Source organism: Trichosurus vulpecula, chromosome 2 (genome assembly GCF_011100635.1).
Source record: "Trichosurus vulpecula isolate mTriVul1 chromosome 2, mTriVul1.pri, whole genome shotgun sequence".
NCBI lineage: Eukaryota > Metazoa > Chordata > Mammalia > Diprotodontia > Phalangeridae > Trichosurus > Trichosurus vulpecula.
This window is the reverse complement of record NC_050574.1, coordinates 263,463,235-263,487,863: the sequence shown is the minus strand read 5'-3', so window position 1 is coordinate 263,487,863 and position 24,629 is coordinate 263,463,235. Positions and strand designations below refer to the sequence as shown.

Genomic DNA, 24,629 nt, shown 5'->3' with positions numbered 1-24,629 from the left:
GCATCTCTTCAAAAAACAGATCGTGACCAAAAGAGTATTATGAATTCAATGATATTTTAAAGTGAATTTCTGTCTTATTATAACAGCATCTTAACCCATTTGAAAAATGATAATACCTATGCATGTGAGACATTATTCAGTCTATAGAAAACATTTTTGCATATTATACTGAGAAATTTAATGAAGTTTCTGGTACTGTTACTTTTGGAAATTAGAAGTTTGGTTGGATTGATAAAAAAATTTTCAACCTTAAATCTGGTTCCACATCCAGCTTGAGTATTTAGATTTCTGTGACTATAAGTGCAAAAATCCATTCTACAAATGTATTTTATGGAAAAAGGAATAAGGTACTTCGCAGTTTTATCAAATATTTTTGATGTTTTTGAATGAACAAGTAACTAGAAGTGAGCAGATCCTTTTGGATGAAGACCTCCCTCTCTCTCTCTCCCTTCTCCCCTCCCTTCCATCTTTTTTCTCCCCATGTGGGTTTCACTGGAAATGCGACAGCCACCCAGGGACTTGATCCTGTTTCTGATCAGCACAGGAGCTCTGACTTAGTCCATTTCTAATATGGGCCACTTCATCCCTCCTTAGGCAGTCTTGTGCTTCCCTCTCTTACTCTCAGGGAATCACATTAGTGGTGCTACTGATTGGCTTACCCCACTGCAGCTCAGAACTGTCATGCTTTAGTGAGCCTCCCGCCTTAGCCTTCGCCAGTAGAAGCAGTTACTGGCCTGGGTTACCACACCCAGCTGCGAAGACTAGTTTTATTTTGATTTTTAAAATATTATGTATTTTTTTTAATCAGTAAAAATCCATCTTGTCTACCACCCCTTTTCTCCCCTACATTGAGAATGAAAGGAAAACTAAGCCCCTGTTACCAGTATATATAGTCATACAAAAACAAATTTCCATTTGGCCAGGTCTAAACACACACACACACACCCCACCCACCCATCTTCTTACACACACACACACACACACACACACACACACACAGACACACACACACACACACACACACCCCACCCACCCATCTTCTTTCTTCACACTAGTTCTTTACCTCGTAGCATGTTCCATCATTAACCCTTTTGGAATTGTGGTTGGTCATTACACTTTTCAGAGTCCCTAATTCTTTTGAGGTTGTTTGTCTTTACCATATTGTTTTCGTTGTATAAACTTCTAGTTCTGTTCACTATACTCTGTACTAGTACATGTAAGTCTTCATAGGTTTCTTAAAAACCATCTCCTTGATCATTTCTCAAAGCATAATAATATTCTGTTGCATTTATATACTATGATTATTTCCCAATTAGATTCCCATTCTTTGCCAGCTCAAAAAGCTATAGATATTTTTGTACATTTTTGTGATTTGTTTTGCTTAGGACTAATCACTTAGTCTACCCTCCCTCTACTTCCGCCTTCTACCTTCTCCCCTTTGCCTCCTATTTCTTTGTTTAGTGAAATGTATGTAGTTAAATGTAAATAGTATGTGTTTTCTATCCCTCCTTTGACTAGCTCAGATGAGAGTGAGGTTCAGGCATCAGCCTCTTCCCTTCTGCTCCTCCATCCTCGTTTGAATTGATATCTACTTTTGCATAACCTGGTTATGTGAGAGAATTTTCCCTTAGCTAATTTCTTTCCCATGCCCCTGCCAAGTATATTCTTTCCCCTCCCTCCCTTTCTATTCTTTTAAGATCTTCAGCACATAATAGAACCACTCCCAAGCCTTCTGTCTAATTACACTGCCTCAGTGACCTCTGATGATGATAGGTTTCATAGGGAACCATATATATCATCTCCCCATATTAAAATGTAAGAAGTTTAATTTCTTATGTTATTTATTCACTTTTACCTTTCTATGTTTCTCTTAACTTCTGTGTTTCAACTTCAAAGTTTCTACAAGTTTTCTTCAAAGTTTCTTTCTTTTCATCAGGAATGCTTGGGAATCCTGTATTTGATTTAAAAGTCCATTTTTTTTTTTGTAGATAATATTTAGTTTTGTTGGGTAAGTAATTCTTGGATGTTGGCCTATGTATCCTTTGCCTTCTGGAATATGGTATGCCAGGAGCTCCACTTCTTTATAGTCTTCTGTAAACTGCTAAATTATGTGTGATCCTGGTTGTGGTTACTTGGCATATTTCTTTCTGGCTGCATTCAGTGTGTTTTTTTTTTCTTTGACGTAGAACCTCTTGATTTTGTCTAACATTCCTGGGAATTTTCATTTTGGGGAACTTATTTCAAGAGGTAACTGATAGATTCCTTTTATTTTTACTTTGTCCTCTGGCTCTAAGAGATCTGGGCAGTTTTCTTTTTAATATTTCCTGAAATAAGATGTCTAGGTTCTTGTTTTGATCATGACATTCAGGTAGTTTGTTTTCTCAATCAGTTTTCCAGGTCATTTGTTTTTACTATGAGATACCCTGTTTTCTGGTTTTTTAAAATTTTTTTTTTTACTTAGTTTTAATATTTCTATTGAGTTCTGTGTGGTCCATTCTGATTTTCAGGGACTTTATTGCTTGAGCAAGATTTTGTACTTCTTGGGCCAAGTTATTAATTCCTTTTCTAACCCTTTCTTCCATAGTACTTTTTTTTTTCCCAGTTTCTCCCCCTTATAATCTCATTTCATTAATAAAAGTACTTTAACTCTTTAAAAAAGCAAAAACAAAACTCCTGCTTCATCTCTTCTGGGAATTCTAGTTGAATTTGTGCCCACGCTGTTTTTTTCCTATAAGGCTTTGTTTGTAGATGTTTTGGAGTTATTCTTTTCTTCTGGGTTTGTATCTTCAGTGTTCTTATTACCATAATAACTTTTTGTTGTGGGATTTTTTTTTCTTTGCTCATTATTCCAGACTACTTCCTGACTTTGGACTTGATGTTACAGTGGAGCTCTGTGGCACTTCTGGACGGAAGGTCGGAGCTGGTTCTCTTGTTGCTTTCTTGGGGCATTTAGTGTTACATTGTTTCAGGATCTTAGGGATAGGCTGGGAACCTGCAAGCTTTTAGTGTTCCCGTCTGTTCTGGGGCATAGTGTGATTGTTCCTCCGCCTGATCTGAGCTCTGCAAGTTCTTGACCTGAGTTTGGGTCTGAGCAACAGAAGACTAGTGCTAAACTCAGCCACTGTCGGCCAGCTGGGAAGCTCGGCTTGGTTCAGAGTGATAGAAATCCAGGTCCTCTCTGTTCTGGGATTCCTGCCTTGGTTATTCCTCTGCAGGCTTCAGAGTAGGCTGAAGGCTGGCACTGAGCTCTTACTTGGCTCCTGGGGTCTGAGCACCATTGCTGCTACTTGCTTCTAAACTTCTCTTTTAGTATACAGCTCAGGGTTTAAGATTGTTGGGAGTTGGGGGAGTGGAAGGAGGTACCCTTGTCAATCTGCCCTACATCTGGGACCAGGAACTGGGTAGTGGGCAACAAAGTTGCCTGTTCATACCTGTCTTGATCTCAGTACACCAGTACAGGTCTAGGACCTCTTCTAGTCCTGGTTCACAGTCTTTGTATGGGTGTTGGAATGTTTTTTTGCATGACTCCTGGCCATATCCCATCCTCAAGTGTCTCCAGAACTCTGTCTGTGTCTCTATGCCAACCTGGTCTAGAACATGACTCACTGTGACTTTGTCTTGGATTTCCCCATCAGGATTCAGTCAGGTGTATTTTCTAGGTCTGTTTGGAAGAGGTTCTTATAGGGAAGGGGGGACAGCAGAGCTTACTGTACTACTTCCTAACTATTCTCCCATTTTGCCTTTACATCTTCCATGAAGGCATGTTTTAAAGAATTATGACATGAAAGTTCTTGGCTGTTTTTTCTTTTGATGTCAGATATGGGACTATGGCATTCTTAACATTCACAGAAAGGTTACTGATCATTCATGTCTTCACTCGGGAACTCATTGTTTAGAATTCACATTTCATTGGCACTAAATAATGACCAAAGTGATAATAATGCTTTGGTATATATACTGATTTGAGGGTTTATTCCAGTAATTCCTCAGCCCCTTTAGGGAACCTCTAAGGTGGATACAGGTATAAAATGTAGGCTGATATTAATACAGTATATTAAATGTACTTTTTTTACCTTTAAAAAATATTTTTAGAGAGGCTGGAAATAACGTTCAGTACATTTGGAGCTATTATTCAGTGGCTGAATTGAAGAAGATGATGGATGCATTTGATACTTGGGAAGGCGAAGGTATGATATCAATGATTTTTTCCCATGGTAGCAGTTACACTTTTCTCAGAACCACAAAGTGTGTTTTAATAGTCTGGTGCTTCTGTTAGGAAAGTTCTCCGAATGTGTCCAGCAAGAAATTGTCAGACTGTTCAGGATAATATACTGAGGTGGTTTAGTTATAAGGCCATGTGTCATGAGTTGCTAGTTGTCATTATTAACCTATTTTTACTACGTTATTGTGCAGTTCAATGCAGCAATTTGTTTTTTGAGTACCAACTATGTGTCTAGAAGTATGCTTAAACTTCAGTTCAAAGAAGAAAATAATTTGAAGAGAGAAAATGTCACATGTAGTTGAATCTAGAGAATTGTGATCCAAAACCAGTTAATATTTTAATGACACATTCCAATTTGTAAAACATATTTTTGAAATTAGATTGTTTTTTAAGGTGATTCATCAAAAAATTAATTTTAATTGATACATTTTGTTTTTGAATTCACTTTTATTTCCAAATGTGTCCTTCCCTCTTCCCTACCTAGTAAAACATCTATTATACCAGAGAATAACACAGAGCGGAAAATTGAATTGAGTAAAACAGACCAAAACATCAACCAAGTCTTACTGTATATAGTATTCAACATCCTTAGAGCTCCTCAGCTCTGGAAAGAAGGGCAGGAGGAGCATTTCCTCATTTCTTCTGGGCCAAGTGTGGTCATTATAATAGCACGTGTTTAGTTTCCTTTTTTTCCCTTCCATTGTATATAGTTTTTGTGGTTCTGCTTACTTTACTATGCATCAGTTCATATACATCTTCCTGTGTTTCTCTGAATTCTTCATATTTATCATTTTTTATGGTTCAATAAATACTACTTTACATTCCTGTATTTTTTTTAACCATTCCCCAATTTATAGGAATCTCTTTATTTCCACTTCTTTGTTACTAGAGAACGTACTCCTATGAATATTGGACCTTTCTTTCAGCTTTTGACCTCTTTGGGGTTTATGCCTCTTAATGGTATCTCTGGGTCAAAGGCTATGGACATTTAGTCCTTTTTTAAAGCAGAAATTCTAATTGCTTTCCAGCATGAGTGGATCAATTCATGGCACCAGCAATATCTCAGTGTGCTTGTTTTTTTGTAGCTGCTCCAACATTGACTGTTCCTGTATTTTATTATCTTTACCAGTTGGTTGTGTGTGAAGTAAAACTTCAGAGTTATCTTGATTTGCACTTCCTCTTATTATTGATGATTTGGAATAATCTTTCATATGATTGTTCCTCGTAGCAGTTCTTTTGAGAGCCATTTGTTCATCGTGTTTGACCACTTAGGATTTAGAATTCTGAAAAGGATCCTGGCCTCGTTTTCCCTTTTAACACTTGGGAAGCAGTGGGCTGATCAAAGGGAATCATTAATGAACAAAAGGAACCTACTGTCTTTACAACATATAATATAGTTGAATCTTAACTCTTACATATATGCCTGTAGAAAATGGAACAAACGTGTTAGTGGTTCTTCCTGACCACTTCTGTACTTTCTAATTGTATGTAAATGGTAGAACAAAAGGAGGTTTCTGTGTATACTTTCGGAAGATCTATATTTAGTTGGTATTCCTTGGGGAAAGAAACTAGAACAGCATTTTCATTGTTCTGTGGAACTCCTGGATAAGGAATTTTTCTCTATTAATGGAGGTTGGCACCTTATGTGTAATTCGTAGTCTTAGAGAGTTTGCCTAGTGTCCTACAGCTAGCATGTGCCAGATTCTGAGGCCAGCTCTCTAGCTTCTCTGCCATGCTATGTCCCATGTTCCTTCCATTTAGAATATTAAAGTATTTTCATAGGGGCTACATGTTTTATGCTGAATTCCTGTCCCTTTTCTTCAGCGATGACTATACAATAACACAATAACATTTATGTTATTTCCCTTCTAGAGAGAGATTGTTAATAGTACCTTATAGAAGTCCCTCATTTTGTAGACTGAGGCCCAGAGAGGGCAGGTGATCTACTCAAGGTTGCTCAGTGTCAGAGGTGGAATTTGAACCTAAATTCTCATAATCCCAATCCAGTGTTCTTTCTGTTGTGCCAGCCTTCCTCTCCCTAATGATTTGGTCATAAGTCTGTTGTGAGATTTACATTTATATATTAGTGCTTCTGTTATAGTGGAATATGAAATTAACAGTTCTTCTACTTGATCTTATATAGTTTCTTGGTTCTGAATGTTTTAATGTAGGATCTCATTCTAATGTTTTCTTTTGCATTGTAGGTGTTAGCTACTGGCGTGTTCCACAGGAATTGATAGAATGCTGGACTCTCGAAGAACGACCTTTACAGGGAAATTTTCGTCACATGGCTCCAATTAGAAAAAGGTTATTTGTTTTATTGATTATTCTTCACTGTCTTGGTCAGGGATCTATATTTTTGTTGTTTTTTTAAAAAGAGAAAACAATCCTTGCTTCTCTTCAGCTAAGTTCTGACGTGACTGAAATATAATTTGTGTTTTTCCTCATTATCTTTTAGAATTTTTGGTATTTATTACTCATTTCCTATGTCATGTCACATTCATTTGGATTTATTTTGACTGAGCAAAATTTGGCCCACCTCTGCTAAAGGTCAGGAAAGGGAAAAAGAGAGTATTGGAAATCAGGAGAGATTTAAAGATCGGATTTAAAGAGAGATTCAAACATCAAATGAGATAACATATGTAAAGCACTTTATAACTCTTAAAATGCTATATAAATGCTAGCTATTGTTAAAGACACCATTAATTCAATTGTTTTAAAAAATTTAAAAAGTCACATAACTATAATTGCATCTTATTTTTATGGAGTGTTTTATTTTATAATGCATAGCTTTATGTATACTGTGTCATCTGACAACAATCTTCTGAAACTTATATTATAAATACTACCATTCCCAGGTTATATATGAGGAGCTCAGAAAAATTAAGTGATTTGCTCAGCATCAGAAAGCTATTAAAAGACAGAGCTAGGGACTCACTTCGATCTTCTGACTCTTAAGTCCTATATCCCCTCTACTCTGTCTTGCCTCAGTAATAAGATTTTTAACCAAAATTTTTTTTGAGTAGCATTTTATTTTTTCCAATTACATGTAAAGATAGTTTTCAGCATTCATTTTCTATAAGGTTTTGAATTCCAAATTTTTCTCCCTTCCTCCCATCTCCCCTCCTCAAGATGACAAGCAATCTGATATAGGTTATACATGTACAATCATGGTAAACTTATTTCCACATTAGTCACGTTGTGAAAGGACAAACACAAGAAAAGGGGAAAACCACAAAAAAAGGTGAAAACAATAGGCTTCAATCTGCATTCAGACTCCATAGTTCTTTCTCTGGATGTGGATAGCATTTTCCATCATGAGTCTTTTGGAATTGTCTTGGTCTGTCCTAAAATTTTAATGTCATTATTTTAGGGTGGCATTTACTGGCACTTATTTTAATAAATACATTTATTTATAAGTATATACTCTGTAATCAGGGAAAGTATTTAAACAATATATCTATGTATTCCATTTACCATTGAAATAGATGAGAAGCAGTGTCACCTTCATGGATAGGAGGCTGCCTTGCCCACCAGTAAGATGGGGTTCAAGTCCTGCCTGTGACAAACACTATCTGTGTATCCCTGGCCAGGTTACCTCAACTCTCAGTGCCCAATGCAGCTCTCTAGGACTCCCAAGTTTCATTTCATATGACAGCTATCACTTATGTAGTACTTCCAGGTTTTCAAAATGTTTTGCATATTTATCTCATTTGACCCTCACAATGACCCTGGGAGGTAGGTGCTATTATTATCCCCATTTTATAGATGAGGAAACTGAGGCTGAGAGAGATTAAATGACTTGCCCAGAGTCACACAGCTAATAAGCCTATGAGGCAGGAGTAAAACTAAGGTCTTCCTGACTCTGGGTACATAAAAAACTATCATGATGCTAGTTGCCTCTCTAAATTGATGGTGGATGGGGCAGCTAGGTGGTGCAGTGAGTAGACCACCGGCCCTGGAGTCAGGAGGACCTGAGTTCAAATGCAGCCTCAGACACTTGACACATGTACTAGCTGTGTGACCTTGGGCAAGTCACTGAACCCCAATTGCCCTGCCCCCTCCCCGCAAAAAAAAAAAATAAATTGATGGTGGAAGTTCTCCACACCAATTGAATCATAGGTTTAGAAATAGATATAAAACTACTGCAAAAGAGGTATGGAAATTGAGTTTAATTTATTTAAACTAGGTCTACAATATGTTTTTGATAGAAGAATACGTTGGATTTTTTTAAATAAAGATTTTGACACAATGGAAATTTAGATGAGTGATTTTCTTTGCACATATATGAAAAACCTGGTCATATCTCCTAGATTATACAAAGGTAAAATAACTTTTGCATCTTGAATATTGGAAATTCATAATAAGGTATTCTGAAATATTCTTTGCTTCTAACATCAGATAGTTCAAAATTTTGTATTTAGTAGGATTTTATATAAATTATCCATTAAAGAATACAGCTCTGAATTCAGCTGTATTTTAAACATATTTTTAATTATGTGGTTTTCCTCTGGTTCTGGGCGGGATGTCATCTGGTTCTGTGAATGATATTCTCCTTTAGATTTCCTAATTACTTGATCACTTAGTGTAGTGAGATTTCTGTTTCCTTTAGTGTCCTTTAAAGGTTTGTCTGTTCTCTAACATGTTTTCTGTGCCTTTCACAGATATTTAGAGAGGATTTATTCCAGACTTATGTTAGCTCTTTTTTTTCCCTATATGGTATCTCCCATTTCTTATAGCTCCTTATTTCCTTTACTCTGTTTTTCTTAACATGCTTTCTAAAATGAGTAAATTATTAGAAGGTCTAGGTGCAGGGGTGGGGAACTTGAGGACCTAGAGGGCCACATGTAGCCTTGAGACCACAGATTACCCACACCTGGTATGGGCAAAATAATGAAATTTGCAGTATAGATAAGTAAAAATAAAGTCAATAGGGGCTAAATTTTAGGGCGAATGTATATTATGTTGTATCCAAGTATTCCATTAATTCTGACCAATTCATAATGATGAATCTGAAGCTGGGGAAGATTCTGAAGTTCCTCCTGAATCATCAGAATATTTTATGTTATATTTATCATAGTTCTAGTGTTAATTATATTTTAATATTTTCTGATTCTCTTAAGTATTTGCAGTTCATGTGTGATATATATGGTAATTTTATTAACCAGAATATTCAATTAACTAAAGTCATTCATTCCTGACATTTCCAGATAACAGTTTATTCTTTATTGTGTTATAGAAGCTAATTTTGTTTAAATGTAATAAATACAATATAGCAAAAATTATATGTTTTGTGCAGATCACTATCCTAGGCTTAGGTTAGATAGAGACTTAAGATAAGACATAGTCCTTGCTCTTAAAAAATTTATAGTTTAGTAAATTAATTTGAAGGGGGAAAGATTTAGAGGTTTGATCTGATATTTGATAAGCAATTGCTTCATATATAGGGAGTAACCATATTTTTAAAAGAAGGGAAAAAGAAACTAAATGCAAAAGAAAGTGATGAAAACAGTGGGAAGGCTAGGCATTTTAATAGTAGTTGTTTTCAACCTTTTTGGTCTTGCTTTTCTTCTTCCATTTTTAGTTTTCTGATAAATCTTATTCTTAGTTTATTATCTTTCCCAAACTTGCCCAACATTTCCCTGAATATCATTGTGTAGTGGAAAGAGTACGAAAGAAAAATTCTGAGCAATATTTGAGTTTCTAGCTCAGCCACTTGTAACACCAGTGCTACTTGCTGCTACTGTGGCTGTAATAACACCAGCACACAGGAGGGCTGCTAGCACAAGTTTTTTGACCTGCTTTTCTTTTTTTTTTTTTAAGGGGGGAAGGCAGGGGCAATTGGGGTTAAGTGACTTGCCCAAGGTCACACAGCTAGTAAGTGTGTCGAGTGTCTGAGGCCAAATTCGAACTCAGATTCTCTTGACTCCAGGGCCAGTGCTCTACTCACTGCGCCACCTAGCTGCCCCTGATCTGCTTTTCTAAGGAAAACAACTTTAAAGGGTTAACAGTCTTATTTTAATTAAACATACATATATCATTAACTCAGTTCAACGGAAAAAGTCAGCACCCTGAACTTCAGAGAAAACACAAACAGAAATTACAAGCAGCAGACAGGCTTCTAGCTGTCTGTCCAAGACATTACATACATAGTTACCAGAGAGAAGCACCACACCCACACATGCACAGAGTTGGCCTTACTTAACTGTGAAATGATTTGCCCATGGTTATAGAGCTTGTCTCTATCAAAGATTGGAAATTGAACTCAGTCTTCTCTTGACCTGAGTCTGATGTTCTCTCCTTTATGCTGTATTGCTTCTTCAGTGATTTTCAAGTGTTTTCTAAGGCCTTTTCCATCTCTGACTCACCATAATGTGTGATTCTGTTAAACCTCTCACCATACCATGTGTTTGGTTCAATTGAGGATCAAATCTTGTTTCAGGTATGTTGCGATGTATTTTATAGTGCTTTCAATTGAACAATAGATTGAGTAGCCTCTTTGCTGCCCTATGCCAGTTTCATAATTCAGTTGTTTGAAGTTTGTCATTCAGAACAACATTTCTTATAAAAGTAATGACCGAGCGGTTAATGAGATTGTTAACTTTATCTAGTGTGTTTGGTTTTATACAGGAGATTAGCTTTACCAATTTTTTGAAATTTTGGGGCTTGAAAGAAACCTTTTTGTTGAGCCTGAAAATTAACTTTGGAGACATTAATTCACTACTGTGGGTTGTGTAAAATCTTGAAAATGACAGTCCTTTATATTTACAGGCGCTTGATAGCCTTGAATGAAGATGAAGAAGATGGTGTGAACTGTAAAGCAGGACCTAAACCCATAAGATTTTTGGGTCCTTCAACAAGCACACATATCAAAGTCAAGAATTCTGCTTCAGTAAAGGTGGTTACATCTAATACTTCAAAAACCTCTTCCCAGCTGACAATTAAGCGGCCCAGTAGTGGCAGTCACTTAGTTCGATGCCATACAGTGGCAAAAACCATACCTGACCCTGGCATTTCAATGGCTGTGAATTCACAGATGCCCTGTGGAACTGGAAGTGCAGAAAATGGTGAAACACATACATCTCCAGTGAAGGCTTCCCTGTCAGAAAAGAAGGCTACTCCTACTCGAGTGATCAAACTGAAGCGGACTCCTCTATGTACTGTAACACCTTCTCAGCTGTCCTCTCCAGGAATGAATAAAACAAACCACCCTGAAACCCCATCTGCTGAGATGCCCAATACTTCCAGTGTGTGGGCTCAAAATGTGAAGAATGAGAATAACTAACAGTAACCAGTGGTGGAATTAAAATTTCTTGTCTTTATTTCTTAGAACTTCTAACCCGTATGGTACGATGAAGTTAATAAGTATCTTTTGATACGGTAGTCATGGAAACTACAAATATGAGAGTTACTGGGGAGTTTGGGGGCAATAGGAGTTTTGACTGAAGGATTAAATGGTTAGGACTGATTTACTGTTTTTAAGTTTTCAACATTTAGTTTTTACATAGACATAGTTATGAACGTCAAGTTTTTAAAAGTGCTGGACTTGTTTTAATTTTTTTATGGCACAAAGGCAAGAAAGCAACTTAGCAAATTAGTCATCAGATAATCTTTTTCCTAACTACTTCAGCAAAAAAGTGATAAATCTAAACTTCGATTGGGACTAGAGCACTTTCATATTTTCATATTTATTAAAGGTCAGTTCTTGGAGTATGTCACAGCCTTAATGGACAGCAGGTGGTATCTGTATTACTATATTTTGTGTTAGTTAAAAGATTGGAAAATAAAATGTTGAACTCCTAGTTTGATCAAGTGGAAATAACCCCCATCCAGTCTAGGCCAACAGGAAAATATAGGGAGGGAGGACATATAAGACAATACTTTGAGATCATACCTTGACACTTAAAATTCCTTGACTCTTAAAATTTAAGAGTGTTCCCTTTTTGTCTCTCTCTCTATCTCTCTGTCTGTCTCCCTCTCTTCCACTCTCCCACTCTCCCCCACACACACACACAGAGTTGGCCTTTCTTACTACTTTCCTTTTGCAAATCTGGATTTAATGTAAGGTCAATTATTAGGGCATAAATTCTAGGATACTTCTTTAGAATGTTTTGATAAGAGATTGTTTTCTCTTATTTTGGTTAACAGGATTTTTTTTTTTTACATTTTGAAGGCTCTTTGAAACAACAGAAGCTGGAAGTTTAGCTATCTTTTAAAATCTTAGTATTTTTCAAAAGTGACCAAACACTAAAGGAAGACACTCATTATACAACATAATTTATATGCATATAACTTTCCATATGGGAAGATGAATTTAAGATTTTTTTACAGAATATTTGGATTAATCATCTATTTTTCCATGAATATTCAGTTGCATATATTTTACCTTTTACATTTTTTATTTTATATCTGAACTCTTTCTACCTTCAAGGAATAGTATGCCTTTTGTGTTTTTACAACTAATTTCATAAAACAATACTTTCTACATCACTACTCATCAGAATATTTGGATTGATCTGAAAGAGTAAGCTAAAGATCCTTAAGAGGACTAATTTTGCAAAAATAAAATAAAACTTTTCCAGAAAAAGAAACTGTGATGATTTTTTGTGAATGTGCATTTTCCTAGGTCTCACTGCCCTTTGATAGTAATCACATTTGCAGCTATGTAGATTGGGAACTTTTCTTTTGACTTTGAATAATGCAGAAAATAATTAAACATTGAGGAGTATGCTATCACAATAGATTATATTTACATATGCCAAAGCCTTTGAATTGGAGTTTTCATTAGCTGGAATTTTTAAGAGGTGTGGAAGGTTGAAGATCTTTGACAATGCTGCCACAAAATAGCAATCGCTCATATTCTATATGTTTAAAACATCCAGTTCTTGAAAAAATACTACATCAAAATATAGGTATTCAGAACTTTAAAGAATGTATTGATTTTCCTATTTATCCAGAGGGGTCAGTATTGGGAGATAAAGGGTAGATTGCATTGCTGCCAAGTTGTCAGTGTGTTTAAGTAAAGGCAACTAACTAACGTGTAGAAGGTCTTTTACTTAAAAGACAAAAGGTATTTGAATTGTCTCACAATCCTGTGCCTTTTTGTTAAATATGTGAAATGCTACCAATTTAACTTAACCACCCTTTATTTAATTCCTTAGAATTTGGTTTGGGGCAAAATGTGAAGGAGACTCAAGAAACCAGGGTTGGGGGGGGGAATTAAAACCAGTGTCAGGAAACAAGGTCAAATGGAGGGTGGTGGTCTTACTAAGCTTTTTTTCTATCTTGACATAATCATTAGCTTCATAAACAAAACAATTTTAATTCCCATAATAGCAAAATACAAAGATCCTTAATTAAATCTGATATTCCTTGTATACCTTTATAAAGGAAGTGGGGTAAGCGTGTGGATGGACCTTGATTGCTGTTTCTGGGAAAATGGTCTGAAAGCACATGTTGCAGATGCTGATATTTTTGTTTTAATGTTTCTCTAGTAGCCCTGCAGTAGGTCAGGTAATGGAATCTGTAACAATGACATGCATATGTCAGTATTCTTCAGGCCAAAAACAATCTTAATTTACCCTGTTTTCTTCATGGAATCTATATTTTGAGGAATGATTTACACAGATAAAATAAAGACCTCTTACATTAGAGGAGAGGATTTGGAGTTAGTCAAAAAAAGTTAATAAAACCACAGTAATTTTTGGTATTTTTGAGGTCTGACCTCAAGTTGGATTTAACATATACTATTATCAGTTCAGTAAAAAAGACTGAAAAGGGTATGCTTGCCAAAATTGAAAAATTCATTTTTAAGTCACCAAAAAAAAGATTGCAAATTGTTACCAATATGGTCCTCAAATTGTTCTTTATAAATAAAAGCATCTGTAGTTGAAGTAATCGCAACAGATAGCTGTACAGCAGATTAGAAAAAGAAGTGTTGTGCCCAATATAAACCAAGTAGAGGAATTAAAATAGGGGATAGTATCAGACCCTTTAATGAGAGTTTTGACCAAGTTCTGGTTATAAGCTGATGCAGTGAATTATGTTGATTCAAACTGGTGTTTGGATCAGTTAGGTCAACATAGCAGCATGTCTCATGGAATAAAAACATTCCAGCTTCAGACTTACTATCTAGAGCATTGGGCTAGGAGTTTTAGGATACTTGAATTCTAGTATTTTGGTACCCTGTGTAGTGCAGATTTTCCATTTGTTAAATGGTGATTAGGTACTTGTTGAATGTCTCTTCTGCAAAGGGGAATACAAGAAAGTATCTTTTAAAAGTTTACAGTATGACTAGGGAGATGACAGTTGAAAAGTTAAAGATAGGCAAAATTTCAATTCCAGATGATTAATATGAACAATAATTCCTACAGGGATAAACAGCAAGGAAAAAAATCACTTCTACCCGTAGGTAGTTAGGGAAGGTTTCACTGAAAAGGTGAGATTCTAGCTTGCCATTGGAAGGTTGGAAAGGTTTGTAGGAACAAAGGGGAGGAAGGACATTTCTTCTGGGGGCATGACAATAGCAATAATGAGGAGCTGGAAAGACATGTTATATTCAGGGAAAGGTGAAGCAGAGGATTTGAGTAGTAAGCAGTAAGTTTGAAGAATTAGGTGAGGGCCAGAAGAGGGCCTTGAATGTCAGGCTAAGAAGTCTGAACTTTATTCTGTAGGCAGAGAAATGATGAAAATGAGTTGTGAGGATGAATGTGACAGTGGTTGGATTGGGACTGGGGTAGGGCAGCTGATGCCTCTACATAATTGTAAGGACCAGTGGCATTTATGTGATAGTGCTTTATTAAAAATTTTGCCAATTATTATAATTACTACTAGTAAGAACTGATGGATAACTAATACTTAGATGTTATCTTTTTCCCCATGTTGTTTAGAGCCATGTTGAGACCTCTAAAGCTTCATCACTACATCTCAGTGAGGTAGGTAGGTGACATATAGGCCTGATCTATTGATGAGAAACTGGGACTTGATACTTCTGGGGACTTGCCTCAAGGCCATTCAATATGTCATGTTCCCTCTGATAATCATAGATGCTCAGTCTCTTGTCTTAGTAGCTTTCCCATGGAGGCAATTTATTTACTCACAAGTTAAACCAAGTTACATTATTCTGATACTCAAAAAAGATTTATATACTTCCCAGGCTCTCCTTAAATAAAAATTGAGAAGGAATAACTGTATAATTGCTTTATCCAAAAAAAAAGTTTCAAAAATTGTAAAATCAAATGTTAAGTGTACTAGGTGGACTCATTAAGTGCAGTCATTGGTGAATCGCTTTATGAAGGGAGAAATTGTAGGATTTATGTATATTGTTTATGTTGAAACTGTTGGTACATAATCTTGATCAGAAAACTATATTCTGCAAGTTTGTACTTAGTGAAATGAGGGGAAAAAAGCTCTACAAAATATGAAAAGAAATATTCTGAATGGCTTATCTATTCCAGGCATTGAGCTTATCAGGTAACTAAGAATTTTTAAAGGTGATGGTGAGGTTTTTTCATATGTGTTTCTATGTTTCTACGTAAGTATTGAAAGTCTATTCCCAGATGGTGTACTTAAGTTGTCTAAGAGCTTTTAATAATGATGACAAGGTTTTTCCATATGTATTTATATACTGAAACTATCCACTGAATATAGTCAATTAAATGTTATATGTTCTTTTCTTAGTGAATGCTGAATGAATGATTCTTTAAGTTGGTTTTACAGTTAGTACATTGAACATTCAGTATAGTCAAAAGGAAACATAAATACCTAATGAAAAAAAATTTCTTTGTTTCCAGCTGCTTCCAGAGTTCCATATTCATAGAATTTGGATGATGGTATAGTCTTTAGTAAAATGAAGGCTACATTTTCAGTTGTATTCTTGCCAAACTCCTGAGATACACACAGTATGTATTGCTATAGAAAACCTAATTTTTCTTTGTTATAGCCTTTGTTCAACATATCTTGCCCCTAACAGACCATACATATTTAAAATTTTCTACATTGAAAGTTGATGCAGGCAGCTGCATTTTAAGCCAATCTAATTTCATGGGAACTGTCACTCAGTGTTGTATACTATCTATCCATGTAGTAATGACTTTTTGCTTTGTTTTACATCCACTTCCTACTGTGATCCTAAACTCTACATTCCACTAGCAAAACCTTCCTTAGGCACGTAAAACTAAAGACTACAGTGTCTTAGGAGAGGAATTTTTATGTACATACTGAATGTATTTTTTGTACCATACATCAAAGATATTATTTCATCGTTATGGATATTGATTCCACTGATGTGGATCACAGCCTTTCCTTGCCCCATTGATAGGTTCATGAATTTCTGTGGGCAAAAAAATAAGGTGACCAGCCTTATAATAATGAAATTCTGAAAATTTAACTAGGTTGGCTCTTCATAATCCACAAGTCTTTTTGTTTGCCAGATCTTGTGCTTTCTTGGCATACTTTTTGAGAACCAAAGGTTGCTACAACATGTTGAGGCATCAGAAAAGGATTTTTTAAAAATGGCAATTTATTTGCATCAGGTGGGGGGAAAATACTGATATCCAGCACCTCTTATTTTTGTCACTGCAGCTAAAACATTTTGGAAATAAGTTTTTTTTTTTCATAGTAAAGGAGGCAGAAAAGGAAGCTCATCCAGTAGAATGTATGCTCCTTGAGGAGTTTTTGCCTTTGTTTTCCCTAGCACCTCAGACTGTGACTTGAATGTTAGGTCCTTAATCTGTGTTGTTGAATTCAGATGTTCAGGACTGTAGCTGAATCAGTGATGTAGAGGAAGTAGCACTAGCTCTGGAGTGTCCATGTCTTCCTATTGACACCTACAACTTGTGTGATCTTGGGCCAGTCACTCAGCTTCCATTTTATCAAATATAGGATTAATGGAATTGGAGGATTGGAGTAGATAGCTCATGATATATTCCAGCTATAAATGTGATATATGGTCATTTTCAATAGGTCATCAGGGTGTGGTTGAAGAATGACGAAACAGTCTTTATTATTCTTGATTACCTGGCTTGTTTGCCATTGTCCCCAGAGGTTCTGTTTCTGTTCCTGAAGGTTCTCATCCCTTCTTCTCACTCATAGATTGTTCCATGTCATATACCCAAGGCCTGTTGGATGAAATACTCCCAAGCAAAGCAATCTTAGCACCTTCCTCACTCAACCACTGCTTCCTTTGGTTCAGCAAGTGAATGAGAGGGAAGACAGCTAATGGTTTTAGCTGAGCAAGGTTGATATTTTAAAGATGCAAGTGAAAAACAGTCACGTAAAAAGGGAGAGAAAGAAATCTTGGGCTTTTAAAAATATATTGTTCAAGGCTGCACTTAAATTTCTGGCTTCCCTAACACATTAGACACTGTTTCATGAACATTTGTGGCAAAAGTGCTACACAGACATGCTCCCCATCCGTATCACTCCATGGTTACGAGCTAGAGAGGACTTAAGGCAATCTTCCTTCCTCCCCCTTTCTCCCCTTGCCTTAAAAAGGCAAGTCTTTTCAAAAACCCAAAGCTAGACATGACGCTCTTCTCTTCGACTTTCTCCTGGTACTATTCTCTTTATTTTATTTATTTCTCCTTATTTCTTCACTCTTCTTTACACTTATACAGCCATGCCTTGTGTTGTAGTTATTTCTGTATGTCATAACTTGCTAAGATTGTAAATGGGGAAAGGACTGTTGTCAAACTTCGTTTTTATATCCCTAGCCCATGGCACTGTTCATTGAACATAGAAGATGCTTAATATATGTTGATTGGATTGGATGGAGGTCTCTCTTCTCTGGAGTTAGTGCATGGGTTCATTCTAATTGAACTCAACTTTCTACAAGCCTTCAAAGTCTTTCATAAAGGTTTTTGAAGAACCAGAATTTGAAAGTGGGCTAATCAATTTCTTCTGTGTGTGATTTTTGGCAAGGATTTTCAACAATGTGTTTTGTCAGAAGTCTAGGAAAAAGCCTTGTGTTATTGAGGCTTGAAAACCATTCATGTATACTCTGTTACCAAGAAGTGATTTTTGTGTTCTAATTTTCTGTAAAAATCTTGTGTAGTAGTACTCATTTTGCTTAGTGTAGTGATCATCTACGATGAAATAAAATACAATGAAATAAAATTTCTTCCAGAAATGTATACATTTGTTCTGTCAGACTAATTTATTTCAGTTCACTTAATTATCCACAACAGGCTGGCCTAGATGCAGGGGTGGGAACCTGCAGCCTTTAAGCCACATGTGGCCCTCTAGGTCCTCAAGTGCAGCCCTTTGACTGAATCCAAACTTCACAGAACAAATCCCCTTAATAAAAGGATTTATTCTGTAATATTTGAATTCAGTTGGAGGGCCACGGGTGGCCTCAAAGCCTCAGGTTCTCCACCCTACTAGAGCATCTTTAAAGGCCACAGCCCCTTTCCAGTGATCTCATGAATAGCAAGCTTCAATAGCATTTTCTCTTCTGAAACTTACTTGATGTTATTAAAATTTCCTTTCTTTGTAATACTATTTTATCACATAAAAGGGCTATTCCTATGCTTTTGTAAGGATTAGAGCCCACAATCTAAAGGGCTCATGAAAATTGATTATCCAAATTATCATATCCATATTGTTACATGGTGAAAATACACTATGAAAGAACTAATTTTTTTTTTATGAATAAGTTGTTGCAATACAATTTACATGAAGGGTTTTCTGGGGGAAAAAATTGCCAGTCTTCCCAAAGAGACTTTATCTAGATGACTGCTTCAGTAGTGCAGTCCAGGACTATAACAACTAAGAATCAGTGAGTTCCACTAAAGTAAAACAATGGACACAGAGAACTTCCTTAGTGTGTCAGTGAGATTGATGGCTCAGGGAAGAGGAGGATGGGAAAATGTCCTTTTACTATACTATGAAGAATATTAAAATGTGAGTGGATTCAACCCAAGAGTGAAGCAATGGGTGGGGCTTAAAAATTCAGTTTCTTCATTTTACCTGCAAGATAAAGAATTGCAGCTAAAAGTCATCGAGGTTTTTTGTAGTATATTCAAAAATGCATTAATCACTGGCAGGCTAGTTTATTCTTTGCTCTTGATAGTTTGTGTCAGAAATTGGAAAAAACAAATACATGTTTCTTACAAATTTAAGTCTTTTAGATTGTAGTTAGACTGTAAGCTCCATCAGAGCAGAGATTGTGTCATTCATATCTGCATCTCTCACCAGCACACAGCCAGTGTATTACGCATAGGAAGAGGTGCTTAGTGTTTGTGAAATTATATTTTCCCTTTTAGAAAATTTTAATTTTGTTTACCTTTATTTACTTAACATAATTTTCCTAACTTTTATTTTATGTTTGTTATCATAGTTCTTAGCTATTAGCTCTTTTAGTACCAAAATTAAGCAATGGGGATGTAAGACCTGCTACTCTTGAGCCACAAATGACTTTTCAGAGTTCCATGTTGCTTTAGAAACAAGTGTAAAAGGAAAAAAAATTATTATCACAAGTCATATTAACAATCTAACATTCCAGCCTCAGAGACGCATGATGGAACTCTAACCAGCATTATATTCAGTAGAAGTATTCAATTGTTATTAAAGTTTAAAATTTTTTATCATTGTTTTTACAATATTTTGTTGATGAATCTTAGATGTTACCCTTGGTCTGCTTGATAACCTATGATCTAGGTTAAAAAGCTGCCCACATCTCCACTTTCAAATTCTCGTAGTTTCATCTAGATTAAGTTCGACCCTAAACTTTTCTATAGTCAGGAATCATACAGTTGATATCCTGGCCGAGATGTTTAATTACTTTTTAGTCTCTCATTTGGTCTCACTTGGATCAGCTTCCCTACAGGCCCCTCTTGGACAAATATGTTTATTTTGCTGATGCTAGTATGGGTAATTGACATGTAAACTGAACCCTTTAAAGATATATTGTCGGATATGTTTGCACTTTTTTATCCAAGCTGTTGTCCTTTAAGAGCAGTGAATTTTGCATTAATTTGTTGAGCCTTAGTGTATTAAAGTTTTGGGGGTCAAGTTTAAAAGGGTACAGTTTGAACATTAATGTAACAGGAACATGAGTGAAATTCTTGATTCTCTAACTCATTGTAACTGGACGTCAGTGGTAACTTGAAATTCAAAAGACCCCTAAATTTCACAGATGGAGCTTTAGATTAAAAAAAAATCTGTTGAATTGTAGGTAAATTATACTCCAATATTTTGAAGGTTTCAGTTGAAGATTTTTCCTGCTCCTTTGGTCCAGACCTCACACTACATTTTGTTTTGTAACTCAAATCCATTTGTTATGTAATATTGCATGTTTTGGCAATTAGTATTGGTTATTCGATTCTCCCAGACCACAAGTTCCATGAAAGCAAGGATCACATCTTATCTAAATTTTAAATCTAGACAGCTGAGTAGCTCAGTGTTTAGAGTGTTAGACTTGGAGTCAGGATGACCTGAATATTAATCCTGCCTCATATAATTACTAGCCATCTGACTCTGGGCAAATTATTTAACCTCTGTCTGCTTCTGCTTCAGTTTCACTTCAGTAAAATGAAGGTAATAAAGGCACTTACATTCCTGATTTGTTAGAAGGACGAAGTGAAATAACATATGTAAAGCTCTATGCAAATCTTTAAAATGCTATGTAACAGTATTAATAGCTAGCATTTATAAAGTGTTTAAAAGTTTGCAAAGCATTCTACAAATATCTCATTTGATCTTCACAGCAACCCTTCGTTCTCATTATATTATCACCATTTTACATATGAGCAAATTGAGGCTGAAAGTTGTTCAACGACCTGCCCAGGGTCGCATGGCTAGTAAGTGTCAGAGTCAGAATTTGTACTTAGGTCTCCCTGACTTCAAGTCCAGCATTCTAGCTATGATTATTATTCTCCGATGCCCAAGACAGTATTCAGCTTACAGCATGTATTTAATACATGTTGTTTTCAATTATATCTTCATAGATATTTTAAAGGAATTTTTGACCCTTTGTAAACTAGAGAAAAATAAAAATTTAGACCATCCCTGGACTGACTGTCGTGGGCTAAAGTTTCTAATATCACACAGGGTGGCAGAGGCTCCTAGGGTCATATTAATAATTTTTACTAGTTGAAGCTATTTAAGGATACATTTTAATAAAATAAATTTTGCATTAAATTGTTGAAATTACTGTTAAAACAAATTAGCAAATGTTTACAACAGGCCTGCACAACCTGCAGCCCACAGGAAAACATCCTCTACCTTTTTCACGGGCCACCCACAATCCTTTGGCATGCCCCAACCAGCCCACAGGCCGCAGGTTGTGCAGTGCTGGTTTACAAACTAAGGGTTAAAAAAAATCAGATCTTAGAATAAATATAATCAGTTATGCTACTTTACAACATCTCTATATATGCATACGTGTGTATATCCTCCACATATAACACTGGTATACATTGCAACCTGTTTACATGTGTGTGTACTGATATATATGTTCATGTGTGTGTGTGCGTATGGACTTTATTGCTGGATTATGAGCCAGTTTTTGCTCTTAATCTAAGGAACTGTTGGAAAAAGTAGGTTATGCAGGCTTTTGGCAAAGAACACTGGTATATATTACAACCTGGTAAGCCCATTTTTTGCTTTGATCCTAGAATTTCCTGATTTACCTTCAAGGCTGAAAATTTTATGCTACAAAATGCTGATGTTGAGTACATTGTAAGATGACAGTGTCATTCTACAGAAGTGTAGAAAGACATGCAAAATCCTTTTATATTATATGGACATAGCTCTTCAAAGATTATGACTGGAGGGTCTGCAATTTAATATAGGTAAACACTGATTGTGGTGCTGGCTATTTTTCTTCTGTGTTTGACTAAACAATTCCTCATTTCTTGAGTGTGATTTGACATTTTGAATGCCTTTTAAATGTATGGGTGTCCCAGGGGCTTCTAAAAACTTTCTACAGAGAGAGCAAACATTTTCTTGTGCTTGGCAAAGCTGTATTCAGCAAAGGATGCTTCTGTAAAGAGAGCTGGAGAACTCGGGATCCTGAAACACTTGCGGAACAACACAAACTGAAAGCAAGATGTTGTGCAAGGAGGCTGACCAGAATGTCCTCTGGATGCACCAAAGTCTGACTGAAGCACTGTAGTCAGAGTTGGGGAATGATGAGGGGATGGGCTAATGAAGTGAACCGTGAGTTTGTTAAGACCAAAGAAATCAACAGATCATTGAGCTTACGTCCCCTCTTCATACCTGGTAGGGTGGCCAAGATAATATGAATAGAACTGTGTTTCTATGTGTGAGATATCTTGGTATACATGAAAGAGGAGTTTATTTTGCAGTTAGTTCTTCCCAAGCGATATTAATGTAACTTTGTGTGGTGCCTCAAATGATTAATAGTTTGCCAACGGAGCTCAATGTATACTGCGTTCAATAAAAATTAAGCTTGATCTAAGAATATCCATTCACATAAGGCCCAAGCAAATGTCAAATGTAGCAATTTTAATAAAGCAATATATGTATATAATTTTTCAGAAAACACCAGATGTTAAATTCTACAAAAGCGCATATCTTAGATCACTTTTGCCAGATCTTCAGGATTTGCTTTGCAACATTAACTTCTCTAAAAACAACCAACAGACTGATACAACTGCTACGACATAATAAAGTTGCTACTGGGCATTTGATCTTTAGTTTACATCTTGATTCTCCTAATGAATGAGTAAATACTGCTTGGCTAAAATGCTGCAATGTCTTGATGAAAAGAAGCTTCAACGCATCAAGCAAAGCCATGAAAGGTATGAAGCAAGCTATAGCTGATTATTAGAATGGGTACAAATTATCAAGAGAAGATGTCTTGACGATATAGGATTTGCATACTCTGATCAACAATCTTGGCAGCAATTAGATCAGCACCTTGGGCAGGGAACCAGAACTGGGTGAAAGCTGCTTTTCTCTTTCTTAGGAATGATAGTTTAGGCCACCAAAGTCACAGCTGGCACGGAGAGAACTGCAGCATCTGCTGATACTTCTATCCTTGTGGGACAGAGATTACACTGAGTAACCCTAGCAACGCTCCCACGGAAAGGCCTGGCCTCAGGGGTATCGACAGCATGCTGCTTCCGCCTGGGCTTTTCCGAGTGGGCCGGGTTCTCAGAGGCCTTGGTTGCCATGGGTGGCTCTTGGTTTTTGGTGACGCCCTTATTTTTTGGCCGGAAGCTATTGTGCTGTTGTCTTCTATGATCATGTCTCGGGTTGCCCTTTATGGGATAATCTGCTTCATTAATGTTGCCTTGTGACTTGGCAGCACCATTCAGCCTGTTGTTATGATACTGTGGATTAAATCTCCGTCTCTGGCTAGAAGGGCCATTCTACCAAGAAGGAAAACAGATAGCTGTTAGATAGCTTTGGCTTTGTGTTAGCTTAAAGACTGCAGGGAAAACACCCAAACCACGAATATCATTAGTCATGACATCTCTAAGTCAACACATATGTTTTTTTTTCCCTTAGAAGAATATGACAGCTTACAAAATCTTGGATCTCAAAGAATAAAACTTTTAGCTGTTAAGCTATGTTTAAAGCACAAATCAGGCAGATTCAAATAAAGATCTGTATCCTTCAGAATGATTAAACGAAATACCCCAGGTCAATATGCTGGTTTAAAACTTGTGAAGAAATTAGGGAAAAGAGGAACTGTTTTCAGTTGATAATAAGAATTCTGTAGGACCACCTTCACAAAAGTTAATAAGTCAATTTAGCAGATGTAAGAGATACAGCATTATGCAATTCTAAAAAGGCTTTTAAAAGATAACATGAAACAAACAGTCCTTTTTCCCCCTTTTGACTGATTAACATCAATATTAAATTTGTTATTCTGTGAAAGTGAGAGAGACATTGTCTCTCAAAGACACATTACAGGAGCAGTAGGAAAGTTAAGAAGACAGCCCCTTGGAACCTGTTTAAGGCTTTATGTTGTGTTGGATAGAAATGGATTGGTCACTATTTGCTTATGTGGTTAAAAAAGTTATAAGAACAGCTTATGCTGTTTCATATGTGATCCTCCTTGAAAATTCTACATCCAACAAAAGGAAAAATGGGTATGGCTCATAATCCATAAACGAGACAGAAATGAGTACGGAACAATCAAATAAAATAAGGTGTATGTGGTCCTAGTTCCAATCCCATCCTGAATTTGCATGAGCCTCTTTCATCTAAGAAAAAGGTGGGAACTTGATCAAAATATATTTGAATGAATTCTTTGCTAACAGTTTTTTTTCCAAATCTATGCAGAGAAAATTCCCATGATGCCAGCCTGCTGTATGGAGCTTCAAGGAGACAGGAATAATGGGAATTGGTCATATCGCTTGAAGGGTGAGTTAAGGAGGCAGGGGCAGATAGAATTTAGTGTCTAGCAGTTGATGCAGAAAAGAACCACTGGAGA

At 36.3% G+C, this 24,629-nt stretch overlaps 2 protein-coding genes across 4 annotated transcripts in view; one reads left to right on the top strand and one right to left on the bottom strand.

Moving 5' to 3' along the window:
* Positions 1-18,359, top strand: part of KCTD18 (potassium channel tetramerization domain containing 18) — a 30,589-nt gene extending 12,230 nt beyond the window's left edge. The window contains exons 5-7 of the mRNA XM_036744731.1: positions 4,093-4,187; positions 6,427-6,529; positions 10,994-18,359. Of these exons, the coding sequence (XP_036600626.1) occupies positions 4,093-4,187; positions 6,427-6,529; positions 10,994-11,507 (712 nt within the window). The 3' untranslated portion in view covers positions 11,508-18,359. The remainder of the gene's footprint in view (positions 1-4,092; positions 4,188-6,426; positions 6,530-10,993) is intronic.
* Positions 18,360-22,670: 4,311 nt separating this feature from the next.
* The window catches only part of SPATS2L (spermatogenesis associated serine rich 2 like), a 241,613-nt gene continuing 239,654 nt past the window's right edge, over positions 22,671-24,629 (bottom strand). For all 3 annotated transcript variants that reach the window (XM_036744739.1, XM_036744738.1, XM_036744740.1), the window contains exon 12: positions 22,671-23,559. In XM_036744739.1, the coding sequence (XP_036600634.1) occupies positions 23,164-23,559 (396 nt within the window). In that variant the 3' untranslated portion in view covers positions 22,671-23,163. The remainder of the gene's footprint in view (positions 23,560-24,629) is intronic.